General features: G+C 37.9%; 4 protein-coding genes across 4 annotated transcripts; 2 read left to right on the top strand and 2 right to left on the bottom strand.

Annotated features, from left to right (window-relative positions):
• Positions 1–363: 363 nt before the first annotated feature.
• On the bottom strand, positions 364–1,316 carry LOC107881095 (uncharacterized; the record flags this gene model as incomplete). Its single annotated transcript, XM_089050504.1, has 2 exons — positions 364–398; positions 509–1,316. Coding segments are annotated over 2 exons (843 nt in total), but the record flags the coding sequence as incomplete, so codon positions are not given.
• A 1,731-nt stretch (positions 1,317–3,047) lies between these two features.
• On the top strand, positions 3,048–6,136 carry LOC148918176 (G-type lectin S-receptor-like serine/threonine-protein kinase At4g03230). Its single transcript, XM_089050505.1, has 4 exons — positions 3,048–3,793; positions 3,838–4,430; positions 4,870–5,034; positions 5,892–6,136. The coding sequence occupies exons 1-4, from the start codon at positions 3,048–3,050 to the stop codon at positions 6,134–6,136; spliced, it is 1,749 nt and encodes a 582-aa protein (XP_088906631.1).
• A 3,593-nt stretch (positions 6,137–9,729) lies between these two features.
• Positions 9,730–10,468, bottom strand: LOC148918177 (uncharacterized). Its single transcript, XM_089050506.1, has 2 exons — positions 10,162–10,468; positions 9,730–10,016 (listed from the first exon to the last, which is right to left on the bottom strand). The coding sequence occupies exons 1-2, from the start codon at positions 10,466–10,468 to the stop codon at positions 9,730–9,732; spliced, it is 594 nt and encodes a 197-aa protein (XP_088906632.1).
• Positions 10,469–12,034: 1,566 nt separating this feature from the next.
• LOC103329372 (G-type lectin S-receptor-like serine/threonine-protein kinase At4g03230) lies at positions 12,035–13,330 on the top strand. Its single transcript, XM_089050207.1, has 4 exons — positions 12,035–12,083; positions 12,199–12,436; positions 12,577–12,727; positions 12,805–13,330. The coding sequence occupies exons 1-4, from the start codon at positions 12,050–12,052 to the stop codon at positions 13,108–13,110; spliced, it is 729 nt and encodes a 242-aa protein (XP_088906333.1). The 5' UTR covers positions 12,035–12,049; the 3' UTR covers positions 13,111–13,330.
• Positions 13,331–19,391: the final 6,061 nt, after the last annotated feature.

The raw sequence follows: 19,391 nt of genomic DNA on the forward strand, positions 1-19,391 counted from the left end.
TCCTAATCTCTTGTGCCAAAGTTTATAAGATTCTTCTTTTTCTGCTTTTCTTTTAGTGCTTATCACATTGATGCTTAGATTTCCAGTGCTGGAATTTGGTTTCTTGCAGTTTAATCAAACATTCCATCATTTAGAAAACCATTACCAATCATAACTTTATTTCTGAAAATGGAGAACCAGACTCATCAAACTCAAACAGTAAGTTTGACTTTACAAGCTTGCTAACTGATAAGATTCCTTTTCATAGAAGGAATATAAACTACATCTACTAATTCCAAAACAAAACCAAATTCTAACTCAATCCTAGCTAATCCAATGTATTCCACCTTGACTCTTTCTCCATTGCCCACGAACACCTTCATCTCAGCCTTGCTTGGCAGCCTCTTTGTTTTGAACCCCTGCAAGGAATTAGTCACATGAACTGATGCACCACTATCTAACCACCATGAATCTGAACAAATCTCAATTGCATTAGACTCAAAACAAACATCTACTTGATTAGTCTTACCTTTAGCCTTTTGCTTATCCAACCAACGCTTGTACTTGTCGCAATTCCTCTTCATATTGCCAAACTTCTTGCAGAAATAGCACTTGAGTCCTTCTGGTTTCAGTCCTTTAGTTTCCTTTTCTTCCTTGTTTTTCTTCCCAACGTTTTTGCCTTTTCCAAAATCCCTTTTGAAGCTGTTCTGAACCATATTAATATTTTCTTCAGCGTTATCTTTCTTCATATTTTTTTCTTCCTGCACACAGATGCTTATAAGGTCAGTTACTGTCCACTTCTCCTTTTGAGCTACATATGTGCTTCTTAGATGCTTGAAAGTACTAGGCAGAGAATTTATAGCAAAGTGCACCATCATTGTTTCATCCACATTGACTTTGAGTGCCTTCAGTTTGTTCCAAATTTCCAGCATGTTCAGTATATGTGTTCTCACACATCTTTCCCATTTGTATTTTGTATCAGTAAGCTGTCCCATTAGAGTTCCAATCTCAGCCTTTTCTGATTCCCGAAACTTTTCCCCAATGGAATCAATAAACTTCTTGGCATTATCACATGATGTAATGCTTCCCTTGACAGATGGTGAAATTGAACTTCTCATGATTAGAATAGCCATTTTGTTTGCCTTGACCCATTTGGCATATTTTGCTTTCGCTCCTGTAGATGCATCTGCATTTGGTTCTGCAGGTGCATCTTCTTCAATAGCCATCTCATAGTCCAGCAGACCTAGAGCAATTTCTACATCTTCTCGCCATTTAGTGTAGTTAGAGGCAATGAAAGTTTCAATCGAGTTGTGATTAACTGAAAAATATATTTCATATATTCAAAAGATTGAAAAAAACCCCAAAAACTTTAAAACATGATCGATTCTCACCTTTAGGTGAAGAAATCAAAACATGTTTATCAACACAAAGACATGAAAATCACATAAGCTTCCTGTACAAGAAAGGTTCCACATCTTTGGATGGAAGAACAACCTTGATAGCCTACGTGTTTCATCTCTTATGCTGTTCTGCTGAAAATAATTGCACGACAAATCATTCACATCTTTGGACAGTGAATCATTCATTATGCCTTTATTTTCAACACAAGTTTGATCATAAAACTTTGAATGTACAGATTTGTTGTGTCTGAGTTGCTTTGGCTTGCTCAGAGCACGACAAGAACTATACAAACCTTTGATCAATTTCTATTTGTCACAGCAAGGTGTTAACTTTAACTCTTGCAGTGTCAAGTTTCTTTAACCTTGAAAACTTAATTATCCTTCAATTTTCAAGTTCTAAATGCTGCAACAAAAATGGTTAGGTAGAAGATAAAATAACTTATGCTCTGATACCACATGTAAACTTTAAAGCTATAATAAATTGAACACTAACCTTGTTCTACCATTGAAGTCTTTTATCGAACACTTGGGAGACAACTTTTCTCTAAGATAACCTGATAGCAGTCTAAGATAACCGACTGCCTTATTCTCAGATTCCAGATGGGGTTAATTACTTTGATGAGATTTTGTGTGTATCGGCTCTTAGAGGGAGCTGCTCTATTTATATGCATCACTCAAGGAGTATTGCCCATCAAGAGACTCCTTGAGGTATCCTTATTGCTATAGAACTGTTAATCCTAATTCTTATAGAACTAGAAACCCCTTTAGCCTTGTAATCCATATGGAACACTTACACAGAGGCTGTAGGTCGAGAGTTGTGTTGAGTTCTTGATCAGTCTTGAGTCTTGCAATCCGATAATGAATAGAAGACCAATTCTGTAAGGATTGGGATAATAAACTATCTTACACCGATCAAATGCAACTTGCTGTTTGAAGAGAAAAGTAATCCTTGACGTGGACTACCTTTCAGATAATGAAGAACACGTAAAGCGACATCCAAATATGGTTTCCTCGTTTGATGCATAAATTGGCTCAGAATATTGACTGCATAAGTAATCTATGGTATAGTGATTGTAAGGTAGATTAATCACCCCACCAATCGTCTAAACCACGAAGGATTATTGAGCACTTCACCATCATTGGCTGTGAGCTTCAAGTTTTGCTCCATAGGAAAATTTATTGATTGAGCACCTAGAAGACCTGCATCATCGAGGATATCAAGTGTGTACTTTCGTTTGGGAGATTGCAATTCCCGCATTTGATCTTGCAATCTCTTACCCAAGAAAATTCTTCAAATGGCCAAACTCTCTAATATGAAACTGATTATAAAGAAAATACTTCAAATTATGTATAACACACTCGTCATTGCCTGTGATCACCATGTCATCAACATAGATTAAAGCAACAGTAAATGATGTACCACAAGTAATCTGAAAGAGATTGTGTAAACCTAGCTTTCTAAATGGCAACAGAAAACTTGTGAAACCATTTATGAGGGGCAAAGGCCTGAAGGAGGAGTCATGTAGACTTCTTCATGAAGATCACCATGGAGAAAGACATTTTTAACATCCATCTCATAAATGAGCCATTAGACTCCCTCGAGCCAAGCACATGTGTTTGGCTCCCTATATTATGTTTATTTCCAACCTTTCATGGTTTGCAAATCGCATGCTATCTTCCATCTTCTCCTCCTATGCGTTACTCTTGTTGTGCTTTTCTCACCACCTGTTTTGCTCTGCTACTGCTAGAGATACTCTAACGTCACGCGACAATCCAATTAGGGACAACAGATCAGAAGGTCTTGTTTCAGCTGGAGGAAGATTTGAACTGGGATTCTTTACACCATCTACAGAAGCAGGAAGGTCTGGCAATGGAAGATATGTTGGTATATGGTATCATCAACTGAATCCAAGGACAGTTGTATGGGTTTCCAACAGAGATACGCCAGTTCCTGCCAATTCCACTGGAGTTATTGAAATCAAAGAAAGTACCCTCCATGTGTTGGATGCAACTACTCGAGAGTCTTATTGGTCAGCAAAGTTTGGAGCCTCCTCTTCTGCTCTCAACCCAATGGTGAAGCTCATGGATTCTGGGAACCTGGTGTTAAGTGATGGTAACGATCCGTTGGCAGTGAAAAATATTTTGTGGCAGAGCTTTGATAGTCCAACTGATACATTCATTCCTGGGATGAAAATGGATAACGACATGGAATTGACTTCATGGAGAGGTGAAGACGACCCAGGAATTGGGAACTTCACCTTCAAACTAGATGTACCAGAAGACAACCAGAATCAGTATATGATCACAAAATCAAAATCGATTCCTTACTGGAAAAGTCGAGAACCAGGAATTGGTACATTTGTCATTTCAGATGAAATGCCTCCAGCAGTTGCTTACTTATTATCAAATTTCAGCCAAAGTTATTTGAAAAAAAAAAAAAAAACTCCATCAGAATTTTCAATTCTACAAGTCGAAACTCTTCTTACTATAAGCACATAGCAATTCTGCCACGGACAGAATACAATTATTCAAGATTGGTGATAAATTTTAAGGGGAATATACAGTTTTGGAGGTGGCTTGAGAATAAGTGGACTAGGATGTGGTCAGAGCCAAAAGATCAATGCAGTGTGTTTAATGCTTGTGGGAGCTTTGGCAGCTGTAATACGAATAATGGGCAGTCAATGTGCAAATGCTTGCCAGGCTTCGAACCCCAGTCTCTAGATAAATGGAAGTCTGGGGACTTTTCTGATGGATGCACAAGAGAGTCCCCATTATGTAGCAAGAAGGAAACATCCTTCACTTTAAAGATGATGAAAGTGGGAAACCCAGACATACAAAATGCTGTTAGCTATGAAACAGAATGCAAGAACACCTGCCTCCTCAACAACTGCCAGTGTAATGCTTACTCATATGCTGAAGCTGGTAAAACAAAGGGAAAGAATTCTTCTACTTCTATGTGCTGGATATGGGACTTGCGGAATCTAGATAATCTTCAAGAAGAGTATGCTGACAGCCGAGACCTCTCTGTTCGCGTTGCCTTGGCTGATTTAGGTATTCTACTTCTCTATTGTCTTTCACTTCTTTCTATGTTCGTACACAATCATATTGGCTATTATTATCTGCTAAAGCTAGCTAGCTACAGAACGCTGGGTTTACCTCAGTGGTGAGGTCCCTCCCCCTTCCCACCCTTGGTCATGTATCTATCTATCGCTAATTCTCAAAAAAGCTAGCTAGCTACATATCCAAGATTTATCAAATTAATGTACGGAGAGAACTACTTATGACACCTTGTGCAGAATCAACCGTAAGAGACTGCGAAACCATGATTCCTTATCCCCGAGCATCCGACCGGCTTGCAGTGATCCCCTGTATTTTCGTTTCAAATGCAACGCCTCCACAGGCCAGGTTAGCTTCATGGGACCAAGGGGCAATTGGACCTATAGAGTTATTAGCATAAATCCAAGGACAAAAAAATTTCTCATAACTGTAGATAACTGCGATCCTAGAAACCGAGATGAAGACCAGGAGCTGAACCAGCTGCCATTTAGGGTAATCGAGTGGTGCCATGCAAACGTGGGAAACTTTGGTTCTGAAGATTCACCCAGCGATTCTCCAGTAACAGAGATGGGTTGGGATCCACCCTTTGAACTAACCTGTAATACATCTGCAGACTGCAGGGGTTGGCCACATTCAACTTGCAATCTAGCAAAAGATGGAAAGAAAAGATGCCATTGCAATGCAAACTTTCGATGGAATGGCTTTAACTTGAATTGTACTCTAGGTGAGAATATCATGTTAGGCATATAATTGCAATGATGCATGTGCCTCTTGCAAATTCATATTTCCTATTGAGATCCTGCAGAGTAAGGAGTGTTTTGATTGTGATTTATTTATTTTCACATTAGCTGAACCATTTTATTCAGATTTTGCTAATAAATTGTGATGGTCAAACCCTCCAGCACTTTTGAACTGAGGATGAATTCTGCTTGTGTTCCAAGGGAGAACAAAAAGAAGTAAATCCCATAAGTTCTTAGGTGTTTCATATACTTTTCAAAATCCTGTTTTAACAAAATCTTCACTAAATAAACGTATCACGTATTGTGATAATCTATTTTGGATTAATTTCATAATTGAGAAAGGAACTGAAACCAAGTAGAGTTGGACTGAATCCAAATATTTATTGGCTTATTATCACCGCATTATGCCGTTTTAAATGATAGTAAATAACACGTACTTTGTCGTTGCTTTCTAGTTGTAGGTGGTCTTCAAGTAGAGCCATTTAAACCGCCACTAGAAGAGCATTCAAGAAGACAAATACCATTGTCTCTTACAGTTGTTGCAGTGCTTGTTAGCATCATTTTTGTGGCATGCATCATTTCCATTTATATATGGAGAAGAAAGATGACCAGTAAACGAGGTAACCACTTTGCTATATGCACCACATGCACAAACAAACATCTGCAGAATTGTTTCTACTGAATGAGAATAAAACTCTTCAATTCCATGTATTAGATCAAATAAGTCGAGGACAGTTTGATAGTGAAAGACGACTCAAAGAGTTGATAGAAACAAGTGAGTTCAAGGAAGAAGAAGGCATAGATGTCCCCCTTTTCGATTTGCAAATCATACTAGATGCTACGGATAATTTCTCAGATGCAAACAAGCTTGGACAAGGGGGCTATGGGCCTGTTTACAGTGGCAGAGCCAGGAATCATACCACAAGGGGTCTTAGTGTAAAAGTCCAAATTAAAATTTAGGATTGAAAAACATATTGAAAATGAAATCATAGTACTTTCATTCATAATTCATAACGGAAATAATATTACAAGCTATAATTGTCCACGACGAGGTTTCATATTTTGAAAACGAAGCATTATAGCTTCATTTTCAATACAAGCAAAAATATCTCTCTCAATATAAACAAGCAAGCTATCACTCAACCATTGATCTCCCATTTTGTTCCTAAGTGGACCCTTAACAATATTCATGACAGAAAATGCCCTCTCCACTGAAGCAGTTGCAACCGGTAAAACTAAAGACAATGTAATGAGCAAATATACATAATTGAATACTTGATGCATCCTTGTCTCCACCATTTTTTTTGCAAGATCACCAATCCCTTGCAATTGAGAGAAATCACTCATGGAACGCACATAATGAATATAAATCTCAAGTTGATCTTCAAGTGCCAAACGATCCTCATCCGAAAAGTCTTGAGGATAAAATTGAGCAAGACGAAGTAACTTTGATTTATCAAAAGCTGAGGACCCGCCTGAATTTCAAACCGGGCGGACCCGTCTTGGTGCCGACATCACACGGATGCCGGGCCCCTATTAAAAATCCAAGACATCCTACCAAAATTTTGGCAGAGTCTCCCCTGTAAAATGCTCAAACCCAACAATATTCAACCTGCATAATTTACATAATATAAATCCCAACTGCCAGCATGCTTTTAACATACAACAATCCAACATAAGGTGGCCTCCGGCCTCAAGTAATAACCTAACATGGGCGATAACAGAGCATCTACCAGAATTTGTTTACAACAAACAGTTGAGTAGAACGAATTTACACAGACCCTATCTACTGATGAAAAGTTTGGAGCTCGCAACCTACTCGAACGCCTCCAAAAGCAACTACTGCCTCGCGCAAAACAGAAATATGTGAGTGGACAAAAATAGAGTTTGCATTTTAAATCAACATAATAACCCCACCATGTAAAAATAATGCTCTAGCATGCAGTTTCACAATTCAGAAACCAAAAACTCAAAACACATTATCCCAAAGTCCAATACATCTTCCCATCTCAAATCCACAACTCATTTCCCAAAGATATGCAACTCTCATCAACCCGTAAACTTACTATATATATATATATAAACTATAAATATATAATATAATATATACTTCTCTCCATACTAATGTACCGGGGAAACAATCCAACCGAGGGATTGTTAGCTGGTACGCAGGATTCCGAACACTAACCCGCGTCCAGGGATGAGTAGTCCAACCGGGGGACGGAACTCCATAGCTCACACGCCGGCACGCCAACGACACGTGTAGCTCACAAATCTCATAACAAGTCCTACGCGTGAGACGGTATCATCACCCCACCGGCACGCCAGACGTGTATGATAATACTAAGCAATATACATACTCTTCCCATACGCCGGCACGCCAACGACACGTATGGAAAGTGTCTCACACACCGCACTGCCAACGACATGTGTGAGACCCGCAATCTCATGGCCTTCCCACCCCACCGGCACTGCCAACGACGTGTGTGGGAAGCCTAGTAACTAGGGAATGGTACTCACCTAACATACTCGTACATCTCACAACCATTCCTCAAACTCATATCTTTCCACAATCTCACCACAACAACCTCTCATACACTATACATAGACAATATAGATAGTCATCCCAAAATCAATATCAACATATTCATCATACTCAAATATATATATCCATACTCAAAATATATTGCCAATACGTATAAGAATATTCAAATCCATCAACCAGATAATTATTAAATCAAAATCACCATTTAAAATATATGCACAAATCTTTCATCAATAAAACCATGCATATGCTTAAAACAAAGTCCACTAACAAATAATCCCAAGCTGCCCGGCCCCGAGAGGGTCCTGCCTGCTGCGAATGGTCGACCGAAGTACCTATTTCGAGATACGAACCCTTGATTAAAATAACGCACTTCAAAAATAGAAATTCACAAAAGGAATTACTTAAATCCCCAAGTTCCTAGTGCGTGTACATCCAATGGAATATCCTAAGGTCCGGTTACAGGTTTGGGAATCGCTTCCAATCGTTTTATCGCGATTTCCTAAACTTCAAATTATTGAATCGGAACATCCGGGGCTCCGATTCACGATCCGCGAATTCCTATAGGTTTCTAAGAGTACCTAGATCAACATACTTCAGTTGGGAGACGATCCAATGGTTAGAACTTATCGAACCCGGATAACGCACTATATGCGAAATCCGTTCGATAGTCAAACGACATCCAAATTGAGATCCGCAAAATCCTACGCACTCGTGGCAACCTAAGGATCTCATCAAGATAAAAAGCAACTTCACCAGCCTTACCCACGCGCCGCCACACGCGCCGGCAGCGCGTGGGTGTGTAGGGAAATTTCCGGCGACGGAAAATCTCCAAATCACAAGCCACCCTTCCTATCCTAGATACTACTCGACGAATGGAGCATCTTTTTCAACTACGGTAACGTCCAATTCGGACGGCAAGTGGACGGAATTTCACATTGAAAACCGGCCAAAACCTAACTTCCAAATTCGTGAATCTAAACTGCAAATCGATCAATTCCTATGCAATAGCCAGCTAGAACTCAGAAAATGGATGAGAAACCTCACCTTACCCGTCGGAAATGGTGGCTGGAGGAGAGAGATCGAGCGGCTGGAAGTTCTGTCAATTCCGCAACGCGTTTGCGTTTTCGGTGGGTTGACGGTTCCCCTGTCTGGCCGGAAAAGATAGAGGAGGAGGTGGCGGTTCGAATGGGACCCTTCCGTCGGACGGGGTGGTCGGAAGTGATGGGCGTGGTGGTTTCTGTTCGGTGAACGAATAGGAGGGGGAAATCGCAGAGGGAGGAGAAGACGCGGGAGAGAGAGAGAGAGAAAGTGAGGTGAAAATGAAAAATCTGATTTTTTTACCAAACTCTTCGAAATATTTACGGTTCCGCCATCGAGCTTGTTTTGATCGCCAAAACTTTATTAAATATCCGATTCAAGCCTACTGCCTGTCTACGGTTTCGTCTCAGTACCACCTACGCAACCAAACCACTTGTGGTCCCAAAATCTTCCCGGATAAGAAATTGACCAAAATTACCCTTAACCCAAGAGTAAATTAATAATTTCTCTTAATTTAATTAAAATAGAAAATAATTGGAGTCGGGGTGTTACAAAAGCTACAAATGAATCTTTCGGACTCAAACAAGCCAAACAAATAAGCAACTCGGTATTTACCTCATTAAAGCGATCCTCTAACTCCGTAATTTGCTCATCAATGACATAAATAAATAGCTCCACACGATAATGATAATGATTTGTCTTTATTGGAGCATTACGCCTTGACCTCCCTGGAAGTATAAATGCCTCTTCCATGTTAGGAACATAAATATGATGTTTTTCACAAAAAGAAGATACTTCATCAACTAATGCATCGAACCCATTATTCCTCATCCAATGTAGCTTTTCCTTGCATGATTTCACTAAAGCCATTGCATTAACAATTTCTTAATCTTTCCTTTGCAATGCTTGTGACAAATCATTTGTGAGTCCCAATATGACCTTCTTCAAGAAAAGGTGAAACACAAACTCAAAACTCCGTAGTGTCGATAACATGTTGGATACCCACAAATCTTTCAATTACATGCCTGGAGTCATCCACATAACGCAACACCATAGCCATTTGCTCTTTCACCGATACATCACGTGCTTCATCCACCAATATTGAAAAGAATCTATCTTTTAGACCATCCATGATAGCATCAAGTGTTTTAAGGGCACATGAATTCACAATTTCTTTTTGAATGCAAGGAGCTAGTAATTTGAGATTCCCCGGAGCATTTTCCATCACAACTTCTTTAACTTTATCATCATTATCTGCAAGGAATTGTAATAGCTCCAAGTAATTTCCCCTATTGCTTGAAGTGGCACTTTCATCATGGCCACGAAAAGCAAGACCTTGTCTCAATAAAAACTTAGTGCACTTGATTGATGCTATCAAACATGTGCGATAAGCCTTTACGAGCTTGGTCGGAGTGTTTGCTCACTGCCGTTTCAATATGTGTAGCTTGATTCATCAAATTTGTAGCAGCTTCTCTAGCCTTATTATGAACACTCCCAACCGGTCCAACATGCATCTTAAATCTTTCTCTCCCTTTCTTCCAATTCTTAAATCCATCTCCAGTGAAAGCTTCACTACCCACTTGTTCAAAATTGGTTTTAAAGAGATAGCAATAGAGACAAAATGCCGCATCTTTAGATATACTATACTCCAACCAATCAAACTCATCAAACCATTGGGGAATGAAGCGTCGATTAATTCCCGACATATTAGTTATCGGGAAATTGTGACCTCTAGGTTGACAAGGTCCTTTTTGTAGATATGATCTTCGGACCTCATCTCTCATATTAGCATCATAATCTATCATTCGAGTTCTTAATCCAGGATGCTTGAAGATTACCTAAAACACCATCTGACTGACTTTGTCTTGAACTTGGAGTTCTTGAACTACCAACAGTATTTGAACTATTAACATTATTCGAACTACCCGAACCCGATGATGACTTTCTCTTAAAAAACCGTTCCATAATACTTCTACATATACAAAATATTCAAAATAAATACTCACAATTTAAACAAACCATCAACATAATCAAAATAAACATGAATTGGATATTCAATTAAATTAAATATATTCTACATATACAAAAACTTGCAAAATAAAACTCACAATTTAAACAAACCATCAACATAATCAAAATAAACATGAATTGGATTTCAATTAAATTAAATATATTCTACATATACAAAAACTTGCAAAATAAAACTCACAATATAAACAAACCATCAATATAATCAAATAAATATGAATTGAATTTCAATTAAATTAAATATATTCTACATATACAAAATAATGAAAATAAAAACTCACAATATAATCAAACCACCAATATAATCAAAATAAACATGAATTATGTTTCAATTAAATTAAATATATCATATATAGGGTTTAGAACTTACTTGAATTGTGAAATTTCACAATGACAATTAGCAAATATAAAGAGAGTAGCTGGCGGCACCACCACCACAAAGCGACGACGAAAGCACAAAGACACCTCAATGGCGGCAGCAAGGGAGGAGATGGAGTTGAAGGCTTGGGGGGGATTGAGTTTGGAACTTAGGGTTGGAGGAGGAGAAAACAAAAGAAATTTGGGGTTTTTTAAATGAAAGAATCGACTGTGTCTGTGGAGAAGGAGAGGCTGAGAGGGATACGCTAGGCATTCTTTTTCATTCAGACTGGGCCAAAACGACGCTGCTTTGGCCAAGTCATTTAAAACATTCCACAGGCCAAAATGACGCGTGTTTGCCCAGGTTGTTTTAAAAAGACGCGTGCGTGAGCAGCCTCGCCTCCTTCTTCTTCACCTGCTCTGTTCCTTCTTCTTTCAAGCATTCCGTCGACCATGTGGTGTGCAGCTCCAAGAGGTTGCGCCAGCAGCTCCAAGGGACCTCCAAGGCTATTTCCATGGCTTCCAACAGGTCGTGCGACCCGACGACCCCACGTGGCTCCGCCTCTGCCTGTTTATAAGGTAATTTAGGAAGACTTGTTTGGCATTTCTTAGCAACTGAATCACTTTAGCAATAATAATTATTTTTTTAACCTGTAAAAAAGAATATGTCATTAATGTTCATATATTCTTGTTAGTGTAAATTTGTCTAAGGGATTCTGTTGCCAGGGCAAGTTCCTTGGAGGTCAAGAAATTGCAGTAAAGAGGCTATCAAGGGTTTCAGGACAGGGTTTACAGGAATTTAAGAATGAGGTGGTGCTGATTGCCAAACTTCAACATCGAAACCTTGTTAGACTTAGGGATATTGCATGAAAGGAGAAGAAAAGATTTTACTCTATGAGTACATGCCTAACAAAAGCTTAGACTCCTTTATATTTGGTTCGTTCCTGGTCCTCATTTCAATATGTTTAAGGCACAAAATATTGTTTTGACTAATTGGTGATCTATCAAAGCCACTAAGTTTTTTCTCTAAATGGAAAATTTAACTTTGCAGATCGTACTCAAAAAATGTTTCTCAATTGGGAGATGCGCTTTAACATCATTCTGGGAATCGCTCGAGGACTTCTTTATCTTCATCAAGATTCCAGATTGAGGATCATTCACAGAGATTTGAAAACTAGCAATATTCTCTTAGACGAGGAGATGAATCCCAAAATATCTGACTTTGGCTTGGCAAGGATTGTTGGAGGCAAAGAAACTGAGTCAAGTACAAAGACAGTAGTTGGAACTTAGTAAGTTTTGTGTGGACGATTTATTTTCAGAGTGGATGTTTCACTCGTTGTAGCACAAATTACAATTCCCTGACCCTTTTAGAATTAAAGTTCTTTGGTTCTTGCATAATACCTGAGTGTTATAAGAATTCGTGATGCAGTGGTTACATGTCTCCAGAATATGCATTAGATGGAACTTTCTCAGTGAAATCAGATGTGTTTAGCTTTGGTGTGGTTCTTCTTGAGATAATCAGCGGAAAAAAGAACACAGGATTCTACCAATCCAAAGAAACTTTCAGCCTCATAAATCATGTAAGTGCGTTGAATCTTTCATATCCGTTTAACCACATGTTGTAGTCCACTATTTTTGAATGTTAAAATTTTCTCAGGCATGGAGATTATGGACAGAGAACAAGGTGTTGGATTTAATGGACAATAATTTGGATGAAAGTTGCAACAAAAGTCAATTCATCAAGTGTGTAAATGTTGGGCTCTTATGTGTACAAGAAGACCCTGTTGACCGTCCCACCATGTCAAATGTTCTTACCATGATTGACAGTGAAATTGCAATCCCTCCAACTCCCAAGCAACCAGCTTTTGTCATGAGGAGAGGCAACAGCTCTAGCACAGCTTCTTCTTTTACTAAGCCAGAAACATTTGGTGAGATAACTACTACACTAGCAGAAGGTAGATAATTAAAGCATGGTAAGAGGCTGTAATTATCCCTTTTATAAGTAAACTTTTTTATCTCTTATTTTTCTTTATATTCAACTGTAATTTTTCCTTTGTGATGCTTAATTGATTAAATACTTTGGTGGATAAGTCTACGCCAAACACGGTAATTGTAAAAGCCCTCTCTACTGTTATGTTGGTCATTAAAATTTGACTTCTTTGTAATGTGACTTGGATTGGATTCATTGTGTGTTTTTTTTTTCTTCGTGGATTTATCAGTTGACTGAGTCAGTTCAAGGTTAACATACATGCACTAAGAGGTGGAGATCAAGAGGCTGAAAGAGGAGAGTGTTAAAATCACTAGCCTAAAAACTAACCGGCAATCACATAAGTGAGTTAAGGTCAGTTTAGATAGGATAGTGAACTTGCGATACTTTGAACCATCGCTTGTATGAAGAAGAAAAAAAGAAAAAGTAAACATCATCAATAAGTAGGGCAACATGTAAACACGTAAAAGCAGTACCAAAAAAGTGAGTAATTTCAGAGGCACATGGAAACTAGACTGAACAACACCAGGTTCCCAGAATCCATAAGCCTCACCGTCAAATTTAAAGACTTGGCCATGGGTGTTTGAAGCCCCGTTGACCAATAAGACTCATCAGTAAAACTATCCAACACTTGGAGGTTACCTTGTTTGATTGCAAAAACTCAAGTTCTAGTTGAATTTACAACAACTAGCTTTTCTCTGTTACCAACCCAAACAACTGTCCTTGGACTCAGATTGTGATACCAAATGCCAACATATCTTCTGTCAAGGCCATCGAACCACGTGGGTCTTTGCACCTGCAACTGATTTTCTATGTATTACGTGTACACTGGGCCCCAACCCGAGCGATTTTCAGCCCTGCATTTCACCGCTCGAATGATCTCCACCTCTAATTCTTGTGGTTGCTTTGATTAAAAAATTTATAAGATATTTTAGGAATGAATAAATAAATAAAGTAAACGATAAGACTCGTGAAGTCCATGCGCTGCAATAACACGACTCGTCATTTATTGAGAAATAGATATCTGTACACCTCTAATTCTTGTGACCGACTATTTGCGGTTTAGTGATTTTGAAAAAAAATTATTATAAGTCACAAAATATAAATTCACAACCTAAATAAATACACAACCTCAATTTCTCAAACATATATAAATTCACAATCTTCTCAACTTCTCAAGCATCACAACCTAAGAAAATTAGTTACAATTCCAAGCATTCCAATTAAATTTAAATCAAGCATTCCAATCCAAATCCTTTAAGTTATAAACCAAAAGAAAATGCAAAGCAAAATGAATTAAAGTTACAACAAAAGAAAAATCCAATTCAAAGTTAATTAAAGTTACAAACTAAAAGGAAAATGCAATGAATGTACAAACTCAAGTGTTGGTGGTGAGTGGATTTGAAGAAGTTGTGTTGTTTGAGCACCAATGTTATTTACAAATAAAACAACATAGTTTAGTACATTTTATTATAAGAAGAAGCATAAATAACATTAGTATAAATAAACTAATTACTTACAGTTGTCATTGTTCTATCCGTGGAAATAGTTTTGAAAATCAAATATAACAAATGCTGTACACTAAAGCGGTTTAAAATGCCACCTAGGTAGGGATTCGAGTTGGTTCGGTTTTGGATTCAAATTGGCTACCGAACCGGTCCAGTAGTAAGGCCAAATATGTAATCGAAATCCAACAATAAGACCCATTTTGATCAAAATTGGTAAACTAGGCCTTTGGGACGGTCATATCTCATTTTCGGCTAAGACCCAATAGTTTTAATAAGACATGTTTTCTAGTATAAGAAGGCTAGAAAAATGATAGGTTATAATAAGAAGGTTCTTAATAGCCGTCAAATTATTATCGGATTGTTGGATTGAACCCCTTAACATAACTCCTCATTATAGAAGCTCCCTGTTTTCTAGTTTGTATTTTTGCAGTTTTAAGGCCCAAATTTAGTAAGGCCACAAATAATTCAAGCCACCCAGTTTACAGATTTTTCTTACTGAACCTGATATAGATTCACTATTTCATATTGCCATTAGAAAATTGAAAAATCCACAACAATCTCAGCCTGGATATCTGTAAAGTTCAAATAAAGACCAAAGAAGAAGGCTATAAGCTGCAAAGTTCATAGTTCAACAATGTATATCATTCATCAACTTCAACTCTTTTGATCAGTACATGTAATTGGTTCATCTTTTCCCCTTTTAGCTATTTAAAATGATAATCACCGTTGGATCTACAATGTTTGTCATACAAGGTTGTATTTCATGGCGGGTAAGGTTGAGCCTAATCTACAAATGCATCTATTTTTAATTGATTATCATGTCCGAATGGTATTTATACGGTCAAATTCAACTTATCAATCTATATCTGGTAAACATCAAATTTGCATCGAATCAGATTATTATCGTATTCATTTTAAATGTTTCCATAATAACGAAATGATAACCCTAATCCAAGCATATGTTTTTTTAACAACTTGCAAATATGGAGTGGGCTAAACGTTACTTCACTCGCAAACAATGCCGGGCCAAAACCAACGAAGAAACATAAAAGGAAGAAGGAAAGCGAGCGTCGTCAACAGCAGGGTTCAAGTTGCATGAAGCCCAGCCCAACAGAAATGCGGTTGCCTCCAAAAATTATCAAAACCTCAAAAATTGAAAGCAAAATTTGATTTTCAGAGGGAAGAAAAGCCAGCGATAATGGGGCTACAGCCGCTTGGTTTGCCATCATCCTTGTGGTCGTGGTTTGCTTCTCGACAGCATCGGAGTGAGGTGGTGTGTACGGTGCAGCCATGGACGACGAGATACTCACTCGCCTGTCGCCGCAACGTTCTTGATTTACCATTGGTATGCTCCTGCTTGCTTAATCCGCTTATTTTCTTGCTCTGTAAAAAACAAAAATTAAAGTGCTTTGGAAATTATTACTTGTCATTTAATTTTGATTTACATAATTGTCAAGAGAAAAAAAAAAATCAATTTCTTAATATATTTTAAACCATATTAAGTGAGTTAAGGCCTGTTTAGATAGGATAGTGAACTTGCGATACTTTAAACCATCGCTTGTATAAAGAAGAAAAAAAGAAAAAGTAAACATCATCAATAAGTAAGGCAACATGTAAACACGTAAAAGCAGTACCAAAAAAGTGAGAGTGGGTGTTTGAAGCCCAGAATCCATAACTAAGGCAACATGTAAACATGTAAACACAGAGGCACATGGAAACTAGACTGAACAACACCAGGTTCCCAGAATCCATAAGCCTCACCGTCAAATTTAAAGACTTGGGTGTTTGAAGCCCTGTTGACCAATAAGACTCATCAATAAAACTATCCAACACTTGGAGGTTACCTTGTTTGATTGCAAAAACTCAAGTTCTAGTTGAATTTACAACAACTAGCTTTTCTCTGTTACCAACCCCAAACAACTGTCCTTGGACTCAGATTGTGATACCAAATGCCAACATATCTTCTGTCAAGGCTAGAGCCTTCTGCAGATGAAATTCAAGGGGTACTAAAGAAATTATTTGTCAATGAGATGGAAGGAATTAAAATTCCTAAGAAATTGAAAAAAGCTTTGTAAGACCCAAAATGGGTGGAAGTTCCGCAACCTAGAGGTTTCGAGGCCTTAAAAAAGAATGGAACATGGGAGATAGTTCCGCAATCTAAAGGAACCGTTGTTGATGGTTGTGTCACTGATAATATCATTTTTTTTGAATGGGCGATATTTTAGTCCATATCCACTTACCAATATTACCGAAATATGCGACTGGAAACTGAAAAATAAACGAAATTTGTTGAGAAATGGTGCTTTTGCCAACAAGGGGATTCGAACCCCTCACTTTCCCATCCTTCTACTGGGGCTTATCCAACACTCTGCGAATGAGTTTGTTAATAAAGTTACGATGTGTAATATTTATATGGTCTTTAAAATTTCTGCAAGCTAATATTATCTAGGATAAATTCCATTTATATATGTGGTACTATGTCACATCCTGGACCGACTCCGTCGTAACATGATATTGTCCGCTTTGGGCCCCCCTCTATACCCTTACGGTTTTGTTTCTGAGAACTCACGAGCAACTTCCTAGTGGGTCAACCATCCTGGGATTGCTTTAGCCCCAACTTGCTTAACTTCGGAGTTCCCATGACTTCGAAGCCAATGAGCTTCTAAAAGGCCTCATGCTAGATGGAGGTGGGTATGTACATATAAGGCACATCACCCCTTCTCTGTTGGTCGATGTGGGATGTTACATGGGTGTTACAAAAATGGCCCGGTGATCTTTACCACTAGCACTCAGCTACAAGTACATTATCTCCTATCAAATAGATAACTCTTTCTTAGACTAATTTTATCAATACACAAGGCTATGTACCAATATTTTACTAAAAGTTGATGCATTATGGACTCAGCTGAATGATTGAAAAAAAGGTAGTTGGCCCAATGTTTAGGTTTAGGTCGTCTGCTTCATATATATATATATATATATATATATATATATATTTTTATGTGTCCACTACTTTCACTTTTATTGCTTTTTTATTTTATTTTATTTATGTGTCCACTACTTTACTTTTATTGCTTCTTTGCTTGTTATGTTATGTGTAGAGGTGTCAAACGAACTGAATTTATCTGGCACGACATGAGTACGGCTCGACATGGCATGATCCATATATTTGGGCCATGTCAGGACAAGGTAATTAGGTCTAATGGGCCATGATAGTCTATAGCCTATCATGGACCATGCCGGCACGAAACCTAACGGGTTGGCCCGTTTAAAGCTCATTTAAAATTACATTTATTTTAGAGAAAAGAATAATACATAATATTATTACATTTATATCTTAAATTCAAGTCTATTTATTTTCTCTAAGGCGCCCACTTTGGGCACCAACTCTCTAATAGAGGTGGAGCCCACCAATACACCACACTCTATTAGAGAGTTGGTGCCCAAAGTTGGTGCCTCTAGCATTTTCCTTTCTTTATATATAAAATAATAATTTTGTTTTTCAAGTTTTAATTTTTAAAATCCACAAAATAATCTAGTCATTTTCTATTCAAATATACTTTAAAGAATGTTAATGGCCACTTTTTTCAACAAATAATAAATCTTGTTAGTGTAATTGTAAAAAAGATTTAAATGAAGTTGTGAAAAAAATTACAAACACAAATACAATACATAAGCCAAATTTGGCGTGGGTCCATCTCGACCTGTGTAGTTGCCCGTCACGAGCACAAATTTGGGCTGAGATTGATGATTTTCATAAATGAATGGGTCTGACACGTCCCATTTATTAAATGGACTATGAGAAGTTTTTTTGTCAAAGATTTCTATCTTCTTATTTTTAAAATTCCTGGTCACTGATTTTCTTACCTTTCTTCATATAGCACTCCCACATGGGTTAGGTTAAATACTTTCATTTATATGCATATTATCCTGTGTAGTTTCTAGAGATGTCAAACGGGTCGTGTTGGGATGGGCCGTTTAGAGTCAGTCTATTTAATAAATTGGCGTGCCGCTCGTCCACTTATGAAAATCATCTATCCGGGCTCAAGCCCACAGTTCTCGTGCTGAGCCACTAAACGGGCCAAGAAGGACCCATGCCAAATTTAACTTATATATGGCATATTATTAGAGAAAATAAATAGACTTGAATTTAAGATATAAATGTAATAATATTATGTATTATTTTTCTCTAAAACAAATGTAATTTAATAAATGGGCTTTAAAGGGCTGACCTGGACCATTGGTCATAATTAGCTTGTCCGGGCACGGCTCAAATATATTGGCCATGCCGTGTCAGGCTTTACTTAAGCAGGCCATTCTCGTGCCATATCGGGCCAGCCTGGTCCATTTGAAACCTCTAGTTCAGTGATGGTGAAGATGATAAGTTTTCAGTGCAAAATATTTTGTGCCTGAGCTTTCAACATCCAACTGATGCATACATTCTTGGGATGGTGATGGATAAAAGCTTCGAATTGACTTCATGGAAGAGACCAAGATGACCTAGGAATTGGGAAATTCACCTTTAAGCTAGATCACGAAGGAGACAATTAATCTGTTATTTCAAGAAAATTAATTCCTTATTGGAAAAGTGGAGAGCCTGGTGAGTTTTTCATCTCAGCTGAAATGCCTCATTCTATTGCTAATTTGTTATCAAATTTCAGCAAGAGTACTGCCAGACCTACAAGTCCAATTAAGTTTTATAATTTTTCAATAATTATGACAAGATTGGAATACAATTATACAAGAATG

Source organism: Prunus mume, linkage group LG4 (genome assembly GCF_029339155.1).
Source record: "Prunus mume cultivar Tortuosa linkage group LG4, ASM2933915v1, whole genome shotgun sequence".
NCBI lineage: Eukaryota > Viridiplantae > Streptophyta > Magnoliopsida > Rosales > Rosaceae > Prunus > Prunus mume.

Coding starts and splice junctions, on each gene's coding strand:
- LOC103329372 (XM_089050207.1), top strand. CDS start 12,050: ATGCCTAACAAAAGCTTAGACTCCTTTATATTTG. Junction 12,084..12,198: donor CTTAGACTCCTTTATATTTG/GTTCGTTCCTGG, acceptor TTAACTTTGCAG/ATCGTACTCAAAAAATGTTT. Junction 12,728..12,804: donor CTTTCAGCCTCATAAATCAT/GTAAGTGCGTTG, acceptor AAATTTTCTCAG/GCATGGAGATTATGGACAGA.
- LOC148918176 (XM_089050505.1), top strand. CDS start 3,048: ATGCTATCTTCCATCTTCTCCTCCTATGCGTTACTCTTGTTGTGCTTT. Junction 3,794..3,837: donor TACTTATTATCAAATTTCAG/CCAAAGTTATTT, acceptor CATCAGAATTTT/CAATTCTACAAGTCGAAACT. Junction 5,035..5,891: donor TCCACCCTTTGAACTAACCT/GTAATACATCTG, acceptor TCCATGTATTAG/ATCAAATAAGTCGAGGACAG.
- LOC148918177 (XM_089050506.1), bottom strand. CDS start 10,468: ATGTCGGGAATTAATCGACGCTTCATTCCCCAATGGTTTGATGAGTTT. Junction 10,017..10,161: donor CAAACACTCCGACCAAGCTC/GTAAAGGCTTAT, acceptor AATTCCTTGCAG/ATAATGATGATAAAGTTAAA.